The sequence below is a fragment of the Tinamus guttatus genome, unplaced genomic scaffold, assembly GCF_059628265.1.
Source record: "Tinamus guttatus ecotype Peru unplaced genomic scaffold, ASM5962826v1 Tinamus_guttatus_pri_ptg000716l, whole genome shotgun sequence".
Classification (NCBI taxonomy): Eukaryota; Metazoa; Chordata; class Aves; order Tinamiformes; family Tinamidae; genus Tinamus; species Tinamus guttatus.
This window is the reverse complement of record NW_028289250.1, coordinates 3,613,618-3,634,369: the sequence shown is the minus strand read 5'-3', so window position 1 is coordinate 3,634,369 and position 20,752 is coordinate 3,613,618. Positions and strand designations below refer to the sequence as shown.

The 20,752-nt window shown below is 39.7% G+C and overlaps 1 protein-coding gene across 1 annotated transcript in view; it reads left to right on the top strand.

Annotated features, from left to right (window-relative positions):
* UTRN (utrophin) overlaps positions 1-20,752 on the top strand; it is a 303,290-nt gene that overhangs the window by 238,135 nt on the left and 44,403 nt on the right. The window contains exons 58-61 of the mRNA XM_088537058.1: positions 4,701-4,762; positions 5,763-5,837; positions 12,292-12,493; positions 19,859-19,944. Of these exons, the coding sequence (XP_088393184.1) occupies positions 4,701-4,762; positions 5,763-5,837; positions 12,292-12,493; positions 19,859-19,944 (425 nt within the window). The remainder of the gene's footprint in view (positions 1-4,700; positions 4,763-5,762; positions 5,838-12,291; positions 12,494-19,858; positions 19,945-20,752) is intronic.

Genomic DNA, 20,752 nt, shown 5'->3' with positions numbered 1-20,752 from the left:
TTACTTGAAAAAATAAATTCTGATAGCTCTGATTTCCTGTATATTTTTTATATTTACTTATATTTTTTACTTATATTTTTATATTTTATAAATATATATAAATACTTATATTTTATATAATATAGCTATATATATATAAATAAATATAAATATATATAATATATAAATATATATATAAATATATATAAATACTTATAAATACTTATATAAATATAAATACTTATTTTTTTTTACTTATATTTTACTTTACTTTTTTTATATTTTTTACTTATATTTTATTTATTTTATTTTATATTTACTCTGAGCAAGCTATCAGAGAAGCAGAGAAACGTCCAGAGCTGCTTTTTTAGCATTTGGGCAGTAATGAACATACGATGGTAGCTACTGCACTACGTAGCTTGGAACAGATTGCCCTGTTGGGAACCTGCATGAAAGGAACTATGTTTCCCTGTCAGAAAGATTCCCCTTCAGAAAGCAGCACATTTTCCAGAGGTTGGTCTGTTTGTATTAGTCTTGCATCAGTAGCACAAAAGCTACTGTAGCTACCGCACAGGAAGACGGACCGTATTTCAGAGAGCTGCTTTACAAACCAAATCACCAGGAGGCACTTTGTCTTGCCTGCCTCCTGTTTGGAGCTCCTGATAAAATGACTCCTTAGTCTGACAGTTTTATTTGTGGCAGAGGGAGGTTATCTGCACACGCATTTTTTTCTTTCTCTGAAGTCAATTTATGTGCATGTAAAAGCCCTTGCATATTATGAAACTGTTATTGAACAAAATATTGCATTAAGAAATGTCACTGTTGAGACCAGTTTCTCCCTCTGCCCTCTTATTTAATTTGTAGTCACATTTTTTCCCCCCGACAGTGTCCAATGTAGCCTTGCTTTGGAACTGTGTCTAGCCCATGGGATATGCTGAGGTGGTAGCAGTGGTATGGTACTGTCGGCAGCAGTAGGGCTGAGGTGCTCCCTCCTCCTACCTGAACAGATTATTCACTCACTGGTTCATTTGTTCCCAGCCCATTTCTGGTTTTTGTTTGACAAATCCACTTGCAGGATTGCTCAGCTGCTATGGATAGTATCTCATTAGATGTTTTGGGATGAAACTGGTAAGATCACCGTCCCCTCATACAGCTGTTTAGTAGCTATCAGGTAGTTTGGGGGTAATTTGAAACAAGCCTTAATGGAGGGCTGCTTTGTCTCCTTTTTTCAGTTCCACAGGAAAATGTTCCTTGGGCCTCTTTTCTCTTATAATCCTAGTAGCAGGTAGTTATCCTATGGGATGTACAAAGGAATTGAATGATGAGTTTTAAAAACCCATTATTACACAGCCTTGTATTCCTGCTTCCTTTGGAAACAGAAGTACAAAAATACTTTCTGGTCATATTCTTAGGGATGAGTTTCGTGCTGTGTTCTGTGATTTTCTGTGTAAGGAGAAAATTTAGCTGGTAAGGTTCTTACTACATTAAGATGAGAAAGTAGATACTAGAGCAGGGTATAGAGATGTGGGATGGCTGTTTCATTTTTCTTCTGTGCTTCATGTTAAAGCTGCCTAAAATATGAAAGTGTAACATTGTTTTTGCATGGCCTGTTGTCATACTTAAAACAGCTTCAGATAAAATTGCCTTTGAAGCAATGTATTTAAGCATCCAGTCTTAATAATGAAACTCTTTGAGAGGCATTTTAAGTGAAAACTGTTCTTAAAGCTGATTTGGGGAAAAGGTTTGATTATTAATATCCACTCCTCATAGTTTTATAAATTGCTTAGAAGGTGCATTTAGTTTTGCCTCCAACGCCTATTAAATATTACTGAAGTGTGCTGCAGTACATAGGTATATTTTGAGGGGAAAAAAAAGTAAGGATTATTCAAATACTTTACATTTTTTTTCTCCCTTTAATTAAGAAAGGGTCATTTTGGATCTAGCAGAATTTAACAATTCGTTGCCAGAAAGGAAAAAAAATAATATTCGGCTTTTACTACGAGTCAGTTGTTATTTGCATAGGGAGGAGATTTGCTGCTAATAAACCTTTGCAAGTCTGCTGCACTTCCCAGGTGGCGTTTTGGCAACCCCTCACAAATACAAAGTTGGTTTCGTCATGGCAGCATATTTTCTCATTCCAGAGAATGGTAAACTGCAAAGCAGAGGCTGTGATTTGGAAAAGGTCTTATCTTATTTTTATTATTCATGCTAATTTTAACATGAATGATTTCTTTGAAAGCAATTGAACTTCTGAAGCAATAGCAAGATTTGATTCAGCTCTAGCATGTGCTTACATGCAGCATTTGTGCTAATAGTTTAGCATGTAAAATAGTGAGGGAAAACTATGTTTTTTTTCAAGGATTTATCACAGTGCTGTTATCTGTCTTTTCTTCTAACACAAAAATTTGAAGGTCTCTTAAGTCAGAATCTTTTATCAGGAGCTAAGAAATCCTTTTCAGTTTTGCTGTTGACAGCAAAATCGCTACACCACATGTGTATATTTTTCTTTTCTTTTCTTCCCCCTCCTTGGCTGGGGGAGGTGAGATGAAGGCATATCCTTAAAACAAGCTTTACTGACCTGATCATATATTGGATCAAGTCAGTGGATGTTTGCGGCTGGTTGTGGCAGCACAAATCAATTCTAAATGGGTAAGAAAGATGATAATGGCAGCATCCCACTTAACATGGGAGTGGAGCTATTTGGCATCTATTTCAGCAACTTAAATCCAAACTACCCCGGTTCAGGGATTGTTTTTGAGGTTATCTAGTGGGTTGATCAAACAAGGCATAAAATTATTTTTTTGTGTTCCTGTTTACAGAAGCTGGATATGTTTTCCTTTCCAATGCACTGTAATTTGGTTTTATACCAAGGTTTTTGAGAATGCCAGACGGTCTGTTTCCTTAATGCTGGCAAAGCACCAAGCTGAAATGCATCCTCTTTTCTCTTTTTTTTTTTTTTTTTTGATCACTTTCTTGATGATTTCTTGGTGTGCACCTGCTAGGGAAATAATGATCTTCCAAATGACTTTTTAATAAAATAGCTGTAAACTACTACTAGGTTGTAAACTGTCCTTTTAGAAACTTTCAGTGTAAAAATACCGATGATTAGATTCTGGCATATATTGGGCTTTGGAGGTCTGTTCTGCTGTTCCGCTCAATGCTGAACATATCCGGGCCTCAAGTGCCCTATTCAGAGCTTGAGATCTGAAGGGAGATCCTTTGGTATTATGAAACTGAAAACTAGGAGAAGTTGCAGCTCAGGGAAGTAGATCTTCTCCGAAAGCATTAAAACCCATGCGTCAAACTGAGAATGTATTCAAAGGTAAAGATGAACTTGAGTGAGATTCTGGATTGGGAAGGGCTCAAAGGAACTGTTTCAAGTACCTTCAGTGCCTCACAGGAGATATTATTTATACCTCCTGAGTTAACAGGAATAGATATTTTTCTTTGAACATTATAGCAAACACGTCACAAATGCACGATGGTGCCAGGTACACCTGGCAGAAAGAGTTAAGCCTGGCAAAGATGGAGAGAAGCCAGGTCAGGCCCAAAGCTGAAACACTCATGAAAAGGGGCATAATCCTACACTGGGATCCAGCACGTGAACTTTCAGCTAGAGTGTCTTGAAACATAATGCAAAGAAGGGCCCTCAGCTCTTGCTTTGTTTGGAGAATGTTTTCGCTCTGCAGAAAATTGACCAAGGAGCCAGAGCAGCAGCAGTTCACATGCATGTGTCCATGTTAACTTTCATTTCCTTCAGTAAAAGCAAAGATGAAATAAGATATACCCTAAGGTCATTATTGTTTAATTTGCTAACTTGGCATCATTTTATTTGCATTATTAACTTTATAGTTCTTAAGAGGAATATGGGGATTTTCTTTTTCAACACAGCTTCTCTAATGAATTTTCCGACTAACTAATTGAAATTTAAATATTTTCTGTGTCAGGAATGTACAATCATCCTCACAGTGGATTTGCAGAAATAGAAGTAAAATGTGGCTCAAATAAAGACTGAGATTTCAGCAGAGTTAAGGGAAAGTGCCTTTTGATTCATATGGCTGTATAGCTGAAACCTTGGTGAATTAAACAGCAATGCTAAATGGTGGATTAAGTGATGTTGCCTATTGATTCTCTCTATTCTGTGGGCACTAGTGTAGAACATGCTCTAAAATCAGATATCAGTTTGATGAGAGCTTGAAAAGTGCATAGGATAGGTTTTTCATTAAATATGTTATAGGTACCTGTTAAGATTGCCATATGTATTGAGAAGTGGTTAGATATGCAGTGGTCTGAAATAAAAGCTGTAATGCTTTTAATTTTTAAAGAGCTTTTGCAATATTTTTACAGTGCTCTAGCACCAAAAAATGGCATTTTTACCTTATTTATCCACCTTTAAGCTTCAAAATCAGAGCAGAACTGATACCATCTGTCTTAGAAAAAATCAAAAGTAAGTATTTCTAGAATGTTAAAAAAATAGGTGGACTGTTGCCTAAGCTACTTAGTGATTTAAAAACATCAGAGCATCAAAACATAGATCGTGTATTTTGATTTTAGACCTGAAGGATTTTTTTTCCTCTTAAACCCTGAAGATTTTGTTTTGTTTTGTTTTATTTTGTTTTATTTTATTTTATTCCTTATAAATTTCCTTAATTTCCTTATTTTATTCCTTTTATTTGTATTTGCTTATTTCCTTAAACTTTGATTATCTTTTTCCTTTGTAGTCACCAGACACAAACAACCTGTTGGGATCATCCTAAAATGATTGAGCTCTTCCAGTCCCTAGGTGAGTGCATTTCTTTGCATAAACTGTTATGGTAAGTATGGCATTTGCTCTGTGAGCTGTCTAAAACTTGCATTTGTCTGAATTGGCCATAAGCTGCATATATCAAAGCATTTCTCACATTTTCATCAGACACACTTTGCAAGAAACGTGCTGCCCTGATCATGCGATGTGTATTGCCTTTCAGTAATTTTCATTCTGAATAATATGTTGCGACTCTTCACTTTAATGCTCTATCTTGTTTATTTCTTTTAAATCCACATGGGATTGTCCAAGGATGCGGGCTCTGTGCAAACAGGATGCACAGCCTGCAGGGAACTAAGTTTTGTAATATATCAGAGCAGCTACACTCTCAATAAAGGCTAGATCATATTAGGGAACAGCTCGTTCAACATGCCCTGCTAACATCTGCATTTACTGTGAAACCTCCCTCTCTAGGGAGTGGAAGGATAAAATGCTATTAACTGAAGAAAAATATTACTATACCTAAAATAGATCGTTTATGGGTGTCCCTTCTGTCCTTTCACCCAACTGTCCTTGTCAAAGCGTTGTTAACAAAGTCAAAGTTAAATTTTTTTTCTCGGTTACTGTGACCTTCATTGGCCCTGTCTCAGACATGTTGTCTGATGGATTTGTAAACTCACCAAGCAATGTACTTCATTCTAACACTTGTCAGGAAACTAGATGTATCCACTCCATAATACGTACGTGCACTACGTGTGCCAAGGCAGTAGTGCGAGTGTTTCTGCTGGGGCAGTCTCCAGAGGCCCTGGCCTGTCAAAGTCAGGAAAGTGGATTTTTTCCTGCAGGTGGATTTTTTAGAATGGGTCTCAACTTCCCAGTTGTCTCAGTTTCTTCAAATATGCTGTATCCTGTCTCTTCTCCTCTTTGCAGTGAGATAATATCAGATGTTTTCCAATGTGTAGGAGTGTGGAAATTTGTATGTAGAATAAATTTATGGATGCTCTTTCAGGCTGTTCACCTTTCTGTTGTGTTATTTCAGCTGACCTGAACAACGTTCGCTTCTCTGCCTACCGCACGGCCATCAAGATCCGAAGATTGCAGAAAGCTCTGTGCTGTGAGTTTGCTCATCAAGACAGATGAATCGTTTCTGTACAGTACTTAGGGAAGGGAGGGTGGGTCAACTTAAGCCTGAAGACGTTAATGTTGACCAAGGATCTCTCCTTGACAGAGTATCAATGGGAGGGACAAGTTGTACAGAGAGGGGTGTCTGCTTGTTCAGTCTTGCTCTGCCAGCAGGGCTGCCTGGCCTGGTGTTGCTGTAGCACCTGCGAACTTCAGACATCTGGGAAGTTACACAGTGGGGGAAAAAAAAAAAAAAAAAGTTAATGGTGGCTCTATCACTTTTGTCTATAGCTTTTGAAGAAACCTAACCTTGGCTGCATCTTCAGCACCTGGCTCACTTCAAGTCTTTGGGCTTGATATTTTAGACTTTTCAGTTTCCTGAAGAGACAGTTGAAAACCATTCTTGTCAATGTTTGATTTGCATCTGCATGCAGCACATCCTTATTTCCCTCGCTCCTCTTTCTGTAATGTGAAACATTTTTGTATTACATGAAACTGTGTTTGAATGAGTACAGTCTTAATGCATTGAAAAAAAGGGGTGAATTCAGGTCACACATTATGGTTTTCTCACTAATGCATATGTGCTCCCTTAGCAATGTTCACAGGGGGCTAGATAGAACTTCTTGGCTGGACTTCAGTAACGCATTACAGTGAAGGAAGCTGTGCTGGGGATGCCAGCCAGCTGCTCCAGAAAGCTGGAGCACATCTATGCAGCAAGACACAAGCTTCCAGGAGTACGTGTCACCAGTGCTTCAGACCGGGTGCAGGCTTCTCACAGAAATTCAAATCAAGTTTGAGGCCTTCAGATCTAAGTGTTATTATGTTTTGTGGACAGCAGAGCCTGTAATTTGAAAGATTTTGTGATGAGTGAAAAAACAGATTTCTCTCGCATAGCATGTAAGCCTAGAGCTTATGTCTGCAAGAATTAAAGCTGTCGTTCCACTCAAGTTGACTTCCCAACAGAAATACAGAGCGTTATGGACTTTCCACTTAAATATGTATCATCATGTACCTAAAAAGAAAAAATAATAAAAATCAAAAACAAACCAAAAAAACGAGAAAACAAAGTAAAATTCTCCTTGTGCATGCAGCTCCCCAGGGAAGAGTGAAAAACAAACTGCCTGCTAATGATGCTAATGGTGCTGCCGTTTGCATCCCTGACTGGCATACAGACACTCCAGCGACCTGCGTAGAACAAGCTTTGCTTTCAGTCCTTCTAAGCAGCTTTCGGAAGGAGCATGCTTCCTCTGCTTGCCTTATCTGCAAAATATACCGATTTTTGTAAACATTCACATATTCACGTATTCGCGTATTCCCACCTCCTCTCCTATGTCAGTAATGTCTCCGGTTTATAGGGGATGGGGATGGGAAGAGGGCCTTGCAGGGCTCCTGGCCTTGCTCACACCCGGGCCCGGCCTCATCCCCTTGCTCGCTGCCTTGCCCTGCTCTGCTGGTGCCAGGCCGCTCTCAGCCTCTCCCACTTGCTTGTGCTTCCTCAGCCTCCCGTGCTCTCCACGGGGCCCGCTTGGCCTCTCGCTCTCACTCTTGGCCTCTTGTGCTTGCTCTCAGCTTCTTCCTCTCAGTCCTTTCTCAGCCTGTGGCTCGCCTGGCATCTTTTGCTTGCTCTTGACCTCGCTTTCTTGCACTCACCCGTGGTCTCTCTCTCTGCTTGCTCTTGCACTCCTCTGCCTCGCTTGCACGCGTTCACTGCCTCTTGCTCGCTCCCTGCATCGCTCTTGCTCCCTACTGCTGGCTTCTTGTCTGCCTCTGCCTCTCTGTCTCTTGTCCCCTGTCTCTTCCTCTCAGGAGGAAGACCAAGGACCTGCTTTCCTTCCTCCCAGCAGCCAAAAACCCTTTGTCTCTATTATGTGTGCGTATTTGGTCAGGAGTTGGTGTACTCTGTAAGAACACAACAGTGTGAGTTTTAGTGAAAGACATTGCAGAATCACAGAGCTAAATGCTACAAGAATTGCCAGTCTTTGAGCAACTCTTTATGCTATGGCTCAATTTTAAGACAATCTTTAAAAAATTAATAAATACTGTTCCTTGTGTCATTGTTTGCTTAGTGGATATTTTCTTCCCAAGGAACAGGTGAAGTTCTCTGTGAATGCAGTGGTTCTCGGCCTCTTTCTGTTCCCCTAATGAGTGCTGAAATAGCCAAAACATAATCTCTGCTAACACTTCTTTCTGAGAAAGGGAGGAATGATTAAGCCTGACTGAGGATTCTTTTTTTGACTGTGTCTTTTCTTGTTTTTAGTTGTTTATATTAATGTAGGGACAGAGTTGTTTTCTGTGCCCATCATTCCTTCCCTGGTCAGAGTTACTTTAGCCTTCTATTGCATTTCCCATAATTTTAACCATGGATGTTCTTTAAAGGTGTTTGGATGCCTTATGTATTAAGACAAAGAGAGTGTCAAAACAAATCACTAGAAAATAAGGTCATTGTAAATTGTAAAATGTGACAAATTGCTGTCACAGCTGCAGTGTGTATATAATGGAAAGGGCCATTTTGGCACAGACTGCAAGGGCAAAGCTGAAGCAGGGTACGCAGTCCCACTTGTACTTGATAGGTTTTGACTTTGCAGGGAGGCCTGGTAACATTGTACCAGTGCTGTGTATAAGCAGATTTGGGAATACATCGTTTCAGAACTATGCTCTGGAAAACTTCACTGGTGCAAAACTCTCTTCTAAGTCTTTACTGTCAGTGAGTGTTGAAAAAAGTTGTGGTTTCGAAGTTCTGCCCCTCCCATTAGAAACAAGCAAGTAGAGTCACATTTCATTGTGTTCTCATTCCTTCCTGAAGGTAGGTTCTTGCAGGGACTGATATGTGCATGTAAATACATGCCTTTATTTGTAAAAGTCTGCAAAAGTTTGCAGTTTGGAAAGAACAAATTCTTGAGTAGCTCTTCAGTCTCAGATTGTTGAACGTGCACTTTCCTTCTGTAGCACAAGAGAGGGGCCAGAGAGAATTCTCCGTGTTGCAGTTGTACTGAGCAGTCATGGAGCACTAGGCTCCGAGCAGAGTACTTTTTCTTTGACAGCAAACCTGAGCTCATTTTCAAGAAATGATTTTGCCCCAGATACTGAAGTGTAGTACTGGAAGGCAAAAAGACAACAAGAATGCCATGGATATTTAAGAATTCTGTCACTGAATTTCTTTAAGTGATGTAAAATGTGAGAATGCTGATGAGAACGTCAACCGCACAAGGACGAGGAGAACAGTGAGGCACCCTGGGCTGAAGGGAGCAGCTCTGCTCTGCAGACTTCCATCCATCAGTGAGGCTTTTGCAAGAGCTGCTCTTATTCACAAGGTCTTTTCAATACTAAAGCTTCACAGCAATGTCTGCCTAGTTCCTGTGAGGTTTGCAGCAGCCTCAAATTTGCCATGAGCAGCTGCATGTCATTACTTGCTCCTGAGTCATTCGCATACACCTGCTCGAACCATGCTGAGTGACGTGGTTTCTGTTTATAACTTTCCTTTGGGAAAGTCTCCTTGCTCCAGAAAGGAGAGACGTGACCATAATGTCCGTTCATTTGGGTAACTAGCGAACCATTCAGCATATTCAAGCAGATGCAAATTGATACCGCAAAACTACTTTTAAAAGCTGTGTGCAGTAGATTTTGAGCCACCACAGGCATGTAAGTCTCAGGTTAGCTTTTCCCTATCTGCATAAAAGCAGTTTAGTTAAAACTTCTGGGAATTAACGTGTAATGAAAATATCATGCCTCTACACTGGACCAAGCAAGGGGCTCTGCTAGTGGGTAGACTCTACCAGCATAACCATCTGTATCCAAATTTCACTCAACTCAGCCAGGTGAGCACTGAAATAAGAAAGGATGGAAATAGCTTCTACAGGCTGTTCTCCATGAGTGGTGTCATCCAAAAGTATCAGGTTTGCTTAATTTCACATTAGTACAGCTACAGAGTTTCCTTTTATAGTGAAAGATACTGCAAGTATATTTCCCTACTGCCTCTTGATTCCTTTGGCATCATTTGAGTGTGAATGTGAGGCCTTAATAGTGCAGATCAAGTCATGAAGTTTGGTCCTCAGTCAGCTTGCATGGCAGTTTTCAGTGCACGGGTGGTTGTGCTAAGCTAAGCCAAAAGGCTACAATAGTTTGGCATGCCAAAGCAATGGAAAGTTGTACTGGCTTTAAAAAGAAAGCTGTTAGTGATATCAATCTGCTTGAGGAAGCTGCTTTTAGAAGCTTAAGTGTATTATAAAAACAAAAGAAAATGGAAAAAAAAGAGAAAGCTAGTTACAGTCAGAGATTTTCCCTTTGAAGTGTCTTGTTCTTCCTTCCCTCCTGAATGCCATGTTTATGTGGTTTGATAGCATGTTAGAGCTTTGCACCTGGCTTCCGAAATAAAATAGGCTGAGTTGCATTGTGCGTGTTTTAAAATGTAAATGTTCTTGTGAGCCATTTCTGGTATATTTTTTTGCTAGTTCAGGTCACAGAATCACAGAGTGGTTGAGGTGGGAAGGAAGCTTTAGAGATCTTCTGGTCCAAGCCCCCTGCTCAAGCAGGGACACCTAGAGCACATTGTCCAGAATGTCCTTTTGAGCATCTCAAAGGATGGAGACTCCACAACCCCTCTGAACACTCTGTGCTGTTCCTTAGATTCAGATGGAATTGACTATGTTGCCTCTTGTCATCTCCCTGCGCACCACTGGAAAGACTCTGTTGCATCTCCTTGACACGCTCCCCGCAGATGTTGATAGACATTAATAACGCCTCCCCCCAGGCTTCTCTTCCTTACGCTGGACATCCAGCTCCCTTGGCCTTCCCTCCTACAATAGACACTGCAGGCCTTGGTTCCCTCCCAGGTCACCTTAGGAGCCCCCGCTGGACTCTGCGGTGGCTTCACGTCCCTCACATTCCTTTTGAGGAAGGGAGTTTTCCGTGAGGAGGAACTGTTGGCAAGGTAGCCTCAGTTTGCTGCAGTTAGCACTCTGCCTTGTTTGGGAGATACATGTTTAGCCTTCATTTCCACCCTGATAAATGGGACAACACTTCCAAGAAAAAGTCAATAAAACAACTCCCAAACCTCCTGCAGGTCTGATGTTAGAATAAAATGTACAGAGGCGAAAAAAAAACAAGGAATGTGAGGGACTGGATCTCATTTTACAGGTGTGTTAGAAGTGGTAAACTGGAGAAATGGAATTAGGAATGTGACCTGCTCTTGGTCTATAACCTTATCTGAGGATAGATGCTCACTGAGTTCTGGTCAGAATTGGTCATGGTGGTTAGTTTCATCTTGCTGATGTTTTTTATTTTTCTCCCTGAACTTATTTTTCAGCTTGAGCTCCACTTACCTGATTTGCACAGACTGCCCTTCTGGGGTCCTTATTTAACATTATTGGTGCAGAGCAATTTACAACGCATCTGAGATTGTCATGTTTCATTTCCTTTGAGAAATGACATTTATAGAGCAAATGCATTACTGGCTACTCAGAAACAGCTCTGCGTGAGCTCAGAATGTGTTTCAACATCATATCATATATACTGTAGCAAACATAGCAGTATATTGCAACTTTTTTTAATATCTTCATTTTTATTATGTCAAAAATGGTGTTAGGGTTTACGCCAACCTTTTCATTAGGCCTTCCTTTGCATCAAAACAAGTTCCATCCTAATTTTGTTTTGCAGAAGAATTAGAAGAGCTCATCAACAACTTCTAATTTTCACCATCCAGTTTCTAATTTTCACCATATTTTCACAGTTACAGTCACATTTGTTTATGGTGTGGGGGGCAAAACCATTGACACCCATCAGAAATCCATGGTATCAGAAACCGCTCATACAAATGCATGAGAAGACTTTCAGCCTGCATCTCGAGCATGATAAGCAAAATCAAAATATTCTGCATGAAAGTATAGCCTTTAGTGTTCTGGAAATAGTTTCCTGAACATTTTCTCTGCGCTCTCTTCCTCTCCACATTTTCTTTTATGCCTTCATGTAGCAACTATTTTTCAGTTAATTGGGGCTTAGTATCTTCTTCCCTCATTTTAGAGAATGTTGTTACCCAAAAGTTTGCTTTGCATTACATTTAATGAAAAACGATAGTCATTCGATGTGATCCTGCTTTATGGTAAATGCAGAGAATTCTCTAAATGGAGTGGGCTCACAGTGTGTACATCTGAAGTGACAATTCTCTAATTATGCAGGCAACTTCAACAGCTCTTTTAATGTTCTTAGCTCGACAGTGTCACCGTGTTTTTCTTGCTTATTCATTTTTTAAATATACAGTGTCAAAATGCTATTAACTCCTTATAACAGAGAGCAATTTTTTACCATGTCACCAAAGGAAAACTGCTTGGTTCTTGGCTAATAATCTGTCTTCAGTGTTTGCTACTGTAAAGTGAGAAGTCAGGTAACAAGTATTACAAGTCCCATGCTCAAGCACCTGTGTTCATTCTCTTTTTCTTTTTTCTTTTGGTTAGTGGACCTGTTGGACCTGAACACAACGAGTGAAATATTTAAACAGCACAAGCTGAGTCAAAATGACCAGCTCATTGGGGTCCAGGATGTGATCAGCTGCCTCACTACCATCTACAGTGGACTTGAAGAAAAACACAAAGATCTGGTGAATGTTCCCCTCTGTGTAGACATGTGTCTTAACTGGCTGCTCAATGTATATGATAGGTAAGTAATGCAAATGTGAAAAGTGCCAGACTTGTAGGACTGTGGTATATTTTTTTCTCAGTTACTTTCTGGACAAAGTGCTTGCAATAGAATTTGATGGAACTTTTTTTTCATAAATATAAGCCATAAATGTATAATGATAAATCATATCTCTTGATAATTTTGACTCAGTAAAGAAAGTGCAGTTGCATGAAATGAGCTGTTTCTTATGCTGTCCTGCTCAACTATATTGCAGTGCTAAATGGTACATAGGATTTACCCTGCCACCAAAGAAAATACAAGAGTTTCAGGAAATGTATAGCTCTCTAGAGAACACAGTATGTTTGTTTGATGTTTGCTGCTTAAGTTCTTTTTGAGTGTAAGTGTCCCAAACTGCCTAGAATGTGTTCCAGTTGTACCAGCTCCTTTCCTGCCACAAGCAGGGACAGCTCTGTTTGCTTTCCACTTAGTTATTTGTGTGCTGTAGTCCTGGCTGAAGTCCCTGTGTGGAATCCTCCCTGTGGTGGTTCTTAGGTCTCAGGACTGAACCTCCTGTGATTCTGGAGCCTGGGCGATGTCCTGGCCCCGCTTGCTTCAGCGCCTGCAACTCCCAGCTCATCCCACTTCGTGCTACCGGATCCACCGGCACTAGTCCTAGGAGCAAAGCCGTGTTTCCCTGGTGGTTTGGGAGTTTGCCTCAGGAGTGCTTTGGGATCCTTACCAGGGACTCGTGGCTTTAACCAAGTAACCATCCTCTGCTCAAGAACACCACATCTGGAAGAACGTGACAAATTTCACTCCAGCTGCCCCTTCCACTTTTGCCCAGCCCTTTCCTTTGCTGCGTGTTCGGCTCTGACCTCCCTACCCTGCCACACTATGTGAGCCAATGTGGACCTACAGTCAGTGCATCTTCCCTGCTTTCCCTCCTCGAGTTTGTCACTCATTTTTCATAATTAATTGTGTTCACTATTCTGATTCCCCTTTCTGGGTGATTTTTTTCCTAATTTGGAAAAAGCCCTTGTTTCCATCAGTTCCTTCAATCTCTGAAATCTATCTCCTAGCTACCTCCTTATTTTGATCGTTTCAGATTAACAATGCTCAGACTGTTCTGTAGTTGCTTGAAGACATGGTAGTGCTATAGGTTAGGTGATTGCTTTGCTCTGTCAATTAAATATATGCTGTAGTTCAGAGATATGCACAGAAATCAAATCATATCTTCTAAGCTGCATGCTTAATGTCCAAAATGGATGGAAGGAGTTATCAGGGAGGTTCTTTTACTCACCTTTGCAAAAGAGAGCTGTTACGTATTGAACTGTGCATCCTTTGGTCACTGTGTGCACTCAGTGCCAAATTCTTACATAGTGATATTTTTACAGAATTACAGGCCCGTACTTTGTAGGGATTTTATTTTGTTTTGTGTTTTTTATGTTGGGGGTGGAGAGGGAAGGAGAGAAGGGAATACCCATGACCATTTATCATTTACGTGGTGACTGCTTGCTGTGCTTTGTTATTCCAGTATATGTATTTAGTACAGTAACATTTCTGTTAATTGGGCTTCTTACTATTGCTGTAAAATTGGAGAATGACTGGGACTTCTTTCAGCAAGTCTCTTTATTTTCCAGAGCTCGGTGTTGTGAATGATTAAACAGCACATCACTAGCAAATACTCTGGTAAATCAAATGTTTTGTTTGAATTAGATGTTGTTGGATAACAACAGAATAAAATAGAATGAGTGACTTCATAGTGTCAGAGAATTTTAGTGGTTGTTATTTGGGGAGGGAGTTTGGTTTCCAAATTGATCACTCATCCATTATTTTTTCTTCTGCCTACCCTTGTTTCCCAACTTCAGTTAGAAGTGGTTTAGTGTGCCCATATTTAAAATGCCAGGTAGTGGGCAATAAACCTCTCTGCCATTCAGGAACATTTCCTGTTGTTGCTATTCCCTATTGATTATTATGTTGAAAGTGTTGAAAGAGATAGTTCCTCAAGCTGATGAAAGACTTTAATCTTGTTTCAAACTTTGAAAAATGGAAGATGAAGGATTTTTGCAATGAAATGACTTTTTGCAGTATGTTTTCTTGCTCCTCTTGCAAGTCTACCTCACAAAAAAAAAAAGCAAAAAAAAAAAGCTGAAAGAACAGGCACTTTTTTTTTAATTGGCCTTTAGAAACAAACTAATTTGTCTCTTGGCATTTCCATTGTTTATTGCATTGGTGTTATACATATACAGTGTTTGAAATCATAAAACTTCCTGCAAAAAGCATCTGTTCGTTGCATGCTGTTAACCTGAGATCTAGTTAGTAATTCACAGATAGATGGCAAAGCAGGAAGCTCTTCAGACTTACCTACAGATGTCTTTGGCACTAAAAAGAACCAATTTATTTTTAGAAATACTAGACAACAACAAGGTCTGTTGGGCTCTCGTATTTTCTGACACATCAAGAATGATTCATTCTTCAAGCTGAATAGAGGAGAGAAACAGATTAAATTTACTGAGTGACTTTTACTTTCTCAAGGACTTAAAGGTTGTCCCAGGCAGAAATGTCTACCTGATTAATATTTTCCAAGCTTATAGTTAGTTCTCTCTCTCTCTTCCCTTGCCCCCCGCCCCCGAGGATTATCTTTAATACAGATAATACAAACAATTAATGGAACTTAGTGCAAACGGTGAGAACTATAAGAGAAAATGGTTGTTCTATTAAATCATTTGGCCAGGTCTGTGTTTGAATCATCCAAAACTAATTGCCAGTTGCTATTGCCAAGGACTATATTGCAAATTTTCCAAAACTTCCAAAAGTCATTTATGTTAAAATGGAATTAATAGCTTTCAGGACTAGCAGTAAAAGCAGTAAAGCCTAGCAAGCCTTGAAATCAGTTGTTTAACATATTTTAAAATCTGTCATATGTAGTATAGAGTACCTGCACTAATTGTGGGTGATGACTCATTATTTCTGTTGGAATTATCCAGTAGCCATTAAAGAAATCTGCATTGTTTTCCCCATTTGTTTATTTATTTATTTATAACCTCTTGCAGTGTGTATCTGGTTCCTTGTATCTCATAGGAGAATTGCATTTTAAAAATGTTCTTGATTTTGTCGTGTTAGAATACTCTTTGATAGTGCATTCTTCTAAAGCTGGTTGCACTTTCCCTTTATTTTCTTTGGCGCAGAGGCCTAGGACATGTTGGATACTTATGGTATGCCATGTATGTTGGCCTTTCCCACAGGAGCAAAGCTTTTCTTGGTGATCACTCTTTGAGGCCCAGTCTTCTTCTGAAGGATCACAACCTTCTTATTTATTCTTTCATTAGAATACCTGGCAAGCTCTTAACACCGTGTTGCGTTAATATCCCAGTCCTCACCAGCATGTTACATTCCACAAAATCCATGCTCATGGAAACTGAGAAACGAGAAGGATGGGGGAGACCTGCTAGTTCAGCCTGAATATCATGCCCAGGTTCTTATGGTAGCTGATGGGAGACTTAAATTCCTGCATGCGCTCCAGTTGCGTTCACTGCGTTGCTGGTAGCTGTTGCCATCCCTCCTCCTTTCGAGGGGTTTCCTCTGCTCCTGCAGTTTATCTGCTTACTTGCCAGTCGTCCCTCATGTTTATTCTTATCTGCAGTCTCTGGTACTTAATCTTATCCTCTCTCTGGCAGCTTTTGTTACTTGCATCCTATTTGCAGCTATGTCCATCATTCCCTGCCTCTCTTGTGGTCACATAGCTCACGTACTTGTATAAAATGTTTACAAATCATGTCTGCCTATACCATCATTGTGTTACAGGATACTTGCATACCAGGATTGATAACTATATATATCCTGATATATATTCATATAATATATCCTAATATATAATGGCACCCTTATTAGTGTAGCTGTAATTTGTAGATGTCAAGGGCCTCTGTTTTGACTATGTTTTGACTGTGTTTGACAGTCAAATAAGTTTTGCTCCCTTTCAGTGCTGTTGAAAAGCCACAAGAAATTTTGCGTGAGGGTTCAAATTGGAGAATGGAATAAAGTTTGTATATGAGGGTTGCATGACAATGGAAGGTTTTTGGAAAGTTTTCTAAATTCATTTTTATGGGAAGATGCGTCTTCAGATAATTGTAACTTTGCATTAATTTCTTAGGATTTTGAGCAGAAACAGAAAAGGTAGTTTTAGTATTTAACAAGCTGTTCTGCAGATGAGACGTTGCTGTGGCTGGCCAGGGCTAAAGCAAGTTATGTGATTTCCAAGAGCTCCTCCCAGCCCTTGTTTTGTGTCTCAGTGAGGTTGGGATTATGGGTGTATTTCATTTGTTTGGAGCTCGGTTGCTATAGGATCAGAAAGGGAACTCATAAGACGTGGTGGCAATACATCATGTTCCAGGGCTTAACCAGGCCTGTTGCCCGTATTAGCTGGTGCTGGAAAAGCTTTCTTCCTGCATCATTTAGTTCTAGTATCTCCTATAACAAGATACAGGATAAAAGTCCTCTCCCACTCTCTCCTGATGTTATGGCCATCTCTTGCTCACCCTCTTTTCTCGGTCAAGTAAATAAAAAGCAGTAGCAGTCATCAGTTATTGTATAAAGCAGTTCTCTGTTTCCCTGCGTCTGGGAATCCCTGTGTTTGGGTTCCCTGTGTCTGAAGCAGCTGAATGGTTGCTGTCTGCCAGGACAGAGTCCAGAGTATTCAGCAAAGTTGAATGTGCTCAACTCCCACTGCAGCTTCTCTGCCTGTGCAGCTTGGTACAACCCGATCCCTTGTCCGTGAGCTCTCCTTGGCCACAGGTCCTGGATTAACGATCCCCACTAAGCTGGTGCTCTCTGCGGTGTGTGGCCCTCAGCCTGTCCTCCTGTCCGTTATGCCTGCAAATGAGAGGCACCTTAACATTTTTCTTCTTAACGAGGGATGGTGGGATACTTGGGCATACAGGCTGATACATACACAAACAGCAGAAACACCTAGAAAATCATTTAGAGAAACATGATTATTTTTTAATTCCCCTCTTTGCCTCCCTCTTCCCTCCTCCTCCTCCCCCCCCATCTCAAAATCTTTTAGTTTGGCAAAGGAGAAGAAATGCAACAGTAAATCATGGGGGGAAAAAGAGAGAGTCTGAAATATATCTGCACTGTAGAGAATATGAAAAGTGCTTCTACCAAGCAGCTATAGTTATTTTGACTTTTTTTTTCCTTGCAAATAGGTCAGAGGCCAATAATGTTGCATTTTTATATTGTCTCTCACTGTATCATAAACCAGCAACTTTGCTCTACACTAATTAATGTCTCCTCTTTATCAAGATCAGAGTGAATAATATCTGAGCTCTTAAAATAGTCTTATGAATTGACTTTATGATGATAAGCACACTTCTGTCACTGAGTAGTGTATCTTAATAGTGTGCTGGCTGGCACTTAATTCTAAATACTTGACCCTGCATTTTGTATGAGTTGAAGCTTTAATGAGTCGCCTGATACTTGCCACTGTAAGGACTTGATTTTATGTGTTTGTGCACACAGCACAGCTAGATGGTTGAACTGCCATTCAGAGACACCTTTTGTGATTCTGTAAACTGGATTAATCTAAATCACTGCATTGGAAATTTCGATGCCATAAAATCTACCTATAGATTTTTTTTTTCTAAATGTACATGTAACTTCAGCCATAATAGTTAGCTGTTTCCAAGAAAAAGGCTAGGGAGAAATACATTGCACTTTAGAAAAATGTCATATTGCACACTTTTGAACTCTGGTTTATAATTTAATGAGGGAATACTTTTTGTGCTGAGAGAGTTTTTCACAATCACTGTAATAACCTGCTCAAATCAGGAGGAGTTTGAAGCCTTTACATATGCGTCCTGACTTTTAGCTGCTAAGTTATCCTGAGTTTCACCTTTACTAAGCAAATATTGTAGTCAATCCCGACTTAAACCCAAAAGGATGTTCTGCTTTGTTTTTTATTTTAATACAAAGTTAAAACCTAGACAACTCTGGGCAGAGAAGGATGGTAAAAGAACTTTATCAAGGTTGGAAAATGAACCATTTACGAGTCAGGATATGCCAGAATGATGTCATGTCTGTGATTGAGAGAGGTAATTTGAAACTAAGCTTGAATGTATAAAATAGTTGGCACTTTTATAACGTTCTGGAAAATTGGCTCCTGATTTTCAAAGTAGGCAGTTAAACTAATGGACACTTTTGATTAATTTGGCAATGATTTCTCTGTACTTCTTTCCAACTTGTGGAATAGAGAAGATAATACTACCTAGTCTCACAAGATTAGGTGATGGTTGTGGAAAAAAAAGGCGTTAATATTTGTAAGGCACTTGACTAATTTACTGAGAACCTGTGAGTAAATTAATAATTTTGTATTCAGCATAGCATTTGTGGAGTAAGTTAGACAGCAGACCATATGTTGAATGAGGAGGACAGAAAGAAATGCCTGATAACCACTCCAGAAGTCGCTGAAGGATGTATCACTGTGCCTGACAAAAGGGAACTAATGTTTGGATGTTATTAGGTCTAGTATTATTTTATTTGCTGGTGAAGAACCTCGCTAACCTTTTAGTGTGGGAGTTTCTGTACAGTTGTGTAGAGTTTAACTACCGTTTTCTGTGTTCTGTTTGCCATGTCTAGTCTGAAGACAAATCACGTGGTATTTTTCAGCCTTTGAGGGCAGAAATAATCAGATCATTTATGAATCCATTTCTTGTGCTGAGCTTTTGAACTTTAATATTATCCTTTTCCATGTATCCTGCTTTTATTGTTCTAGTATCTGTTTGAATAATGTTTTCCTTGCAGGCTTAAAATCACATGCTTCAGAACCCACTTATGTGATTTCAAGTTTCTTAGGTTTTTTTATATATTATTTTTATTTAGGATTTTTTGTTTCATTTTGGGCAGCGGGAGCCTGAAGGCATGCTGCTTGGAAAGAACAACTCCACAGCTTCTGATTACTGCGTGTGCTTGGCAGTTTGCATCCTGCTGCACATGTGCATCACAGCACTTCAAACACAGAGGGAAAAAATATAGTGAACAAAAAGACTGAATTCCTGTGGTGTGAAAATTCAGTTTATTTTGCAGCCTTTATTTCACACTGAGAAAGAGGCTTTCTTGCTGTTTACTCCTTTGTGTGTAAATCAAATTATTAGGTCTTGCTATGGGTTTTACAGGGCTAAATCTCAACCTTTTGGAGTAATGTAAATTGTTTTGACATGTAAACATGTACTAGGTGAGTTGAGCTTTTTTGAAAAAAGCATTCTTGACGTGATTTGCAGAGTTAATTTGGTTTGAGATTTGAAGTATAGTTGAAGCAGAATTCACCAGTGATTTAGCATTTAGAATAGATTTGAGTTGGAATGTAATAACATTAAAGTGTATTAAATCGTCTGCTCTTTGTCACTTCAGTGGCCGAACTGGAAAAATTCGAGTGCAGTCACTCAAAATTGGCTTGATGTCTCTTTCTAAGGGCCTCCTGGAAGAGAAGTACAGATGTAAGTAAGAAAATACTTTATAAAACGTTTATTTTATATAATTATTACATATAATATTAATACACATCATAGCAAAATTTGTGGTAAAACTTTTATCATGCTTATGTCAGGATTTATGTCCTGTCTGGAAAATATTCATGTCAATTATGTGTCATCCATGGCAAAGGAAAATGGTGATAGTATGATAATGTGACTAATGCCAATACAGGTGATCTCCCTCTTTCTCTCCTACCCTTTTGGGGAAATCTCTCAGATACTAGGCCTCAGGGTTGACATGAGAATGAATCTTTAATTTTAAAAAAATCATTAAAGCCTCATTAAAGAATGCCTGTTCTAGAAAACATTTAAGGATGTGCTTAGCTTCAAGCACATGCCAGGATACATGAATAAAATTGAATAAGGATGGACCTGCAAACAAAACTATTGCCCAAGACCCAGCTACCTCTCTGCCAGCAGAGTAAATAGTCCAAAGCTGCTTTTTGGCCGGCGAGGCTGATGAGCTGGTCTGGCTGCATCCGTGTTATTAAACTCCCATTAGCCCCCAGAACGGGGGGCCGCTCGTGAGCTCACTGCTGCAGGTGAACCTGGGCCCTAACTTGCTCTCAGATTGTTGCTGGCTGTTTTGGGAGCAGGAATGAGCAGCCTCTGCTCCGAGCGTGCCGCGTTCCCCTCCAGCAGCAACGTGCTGCTGGCTGCCCCAGGGCCTCGTGCACTGCTGCGTTTGCTGGCATAGGTATGGGAAAAATACCTAAAAAATTAAACAAAAAAGCTAAAAAACAAAGAGAGAATGTGCATGACAAAACATACT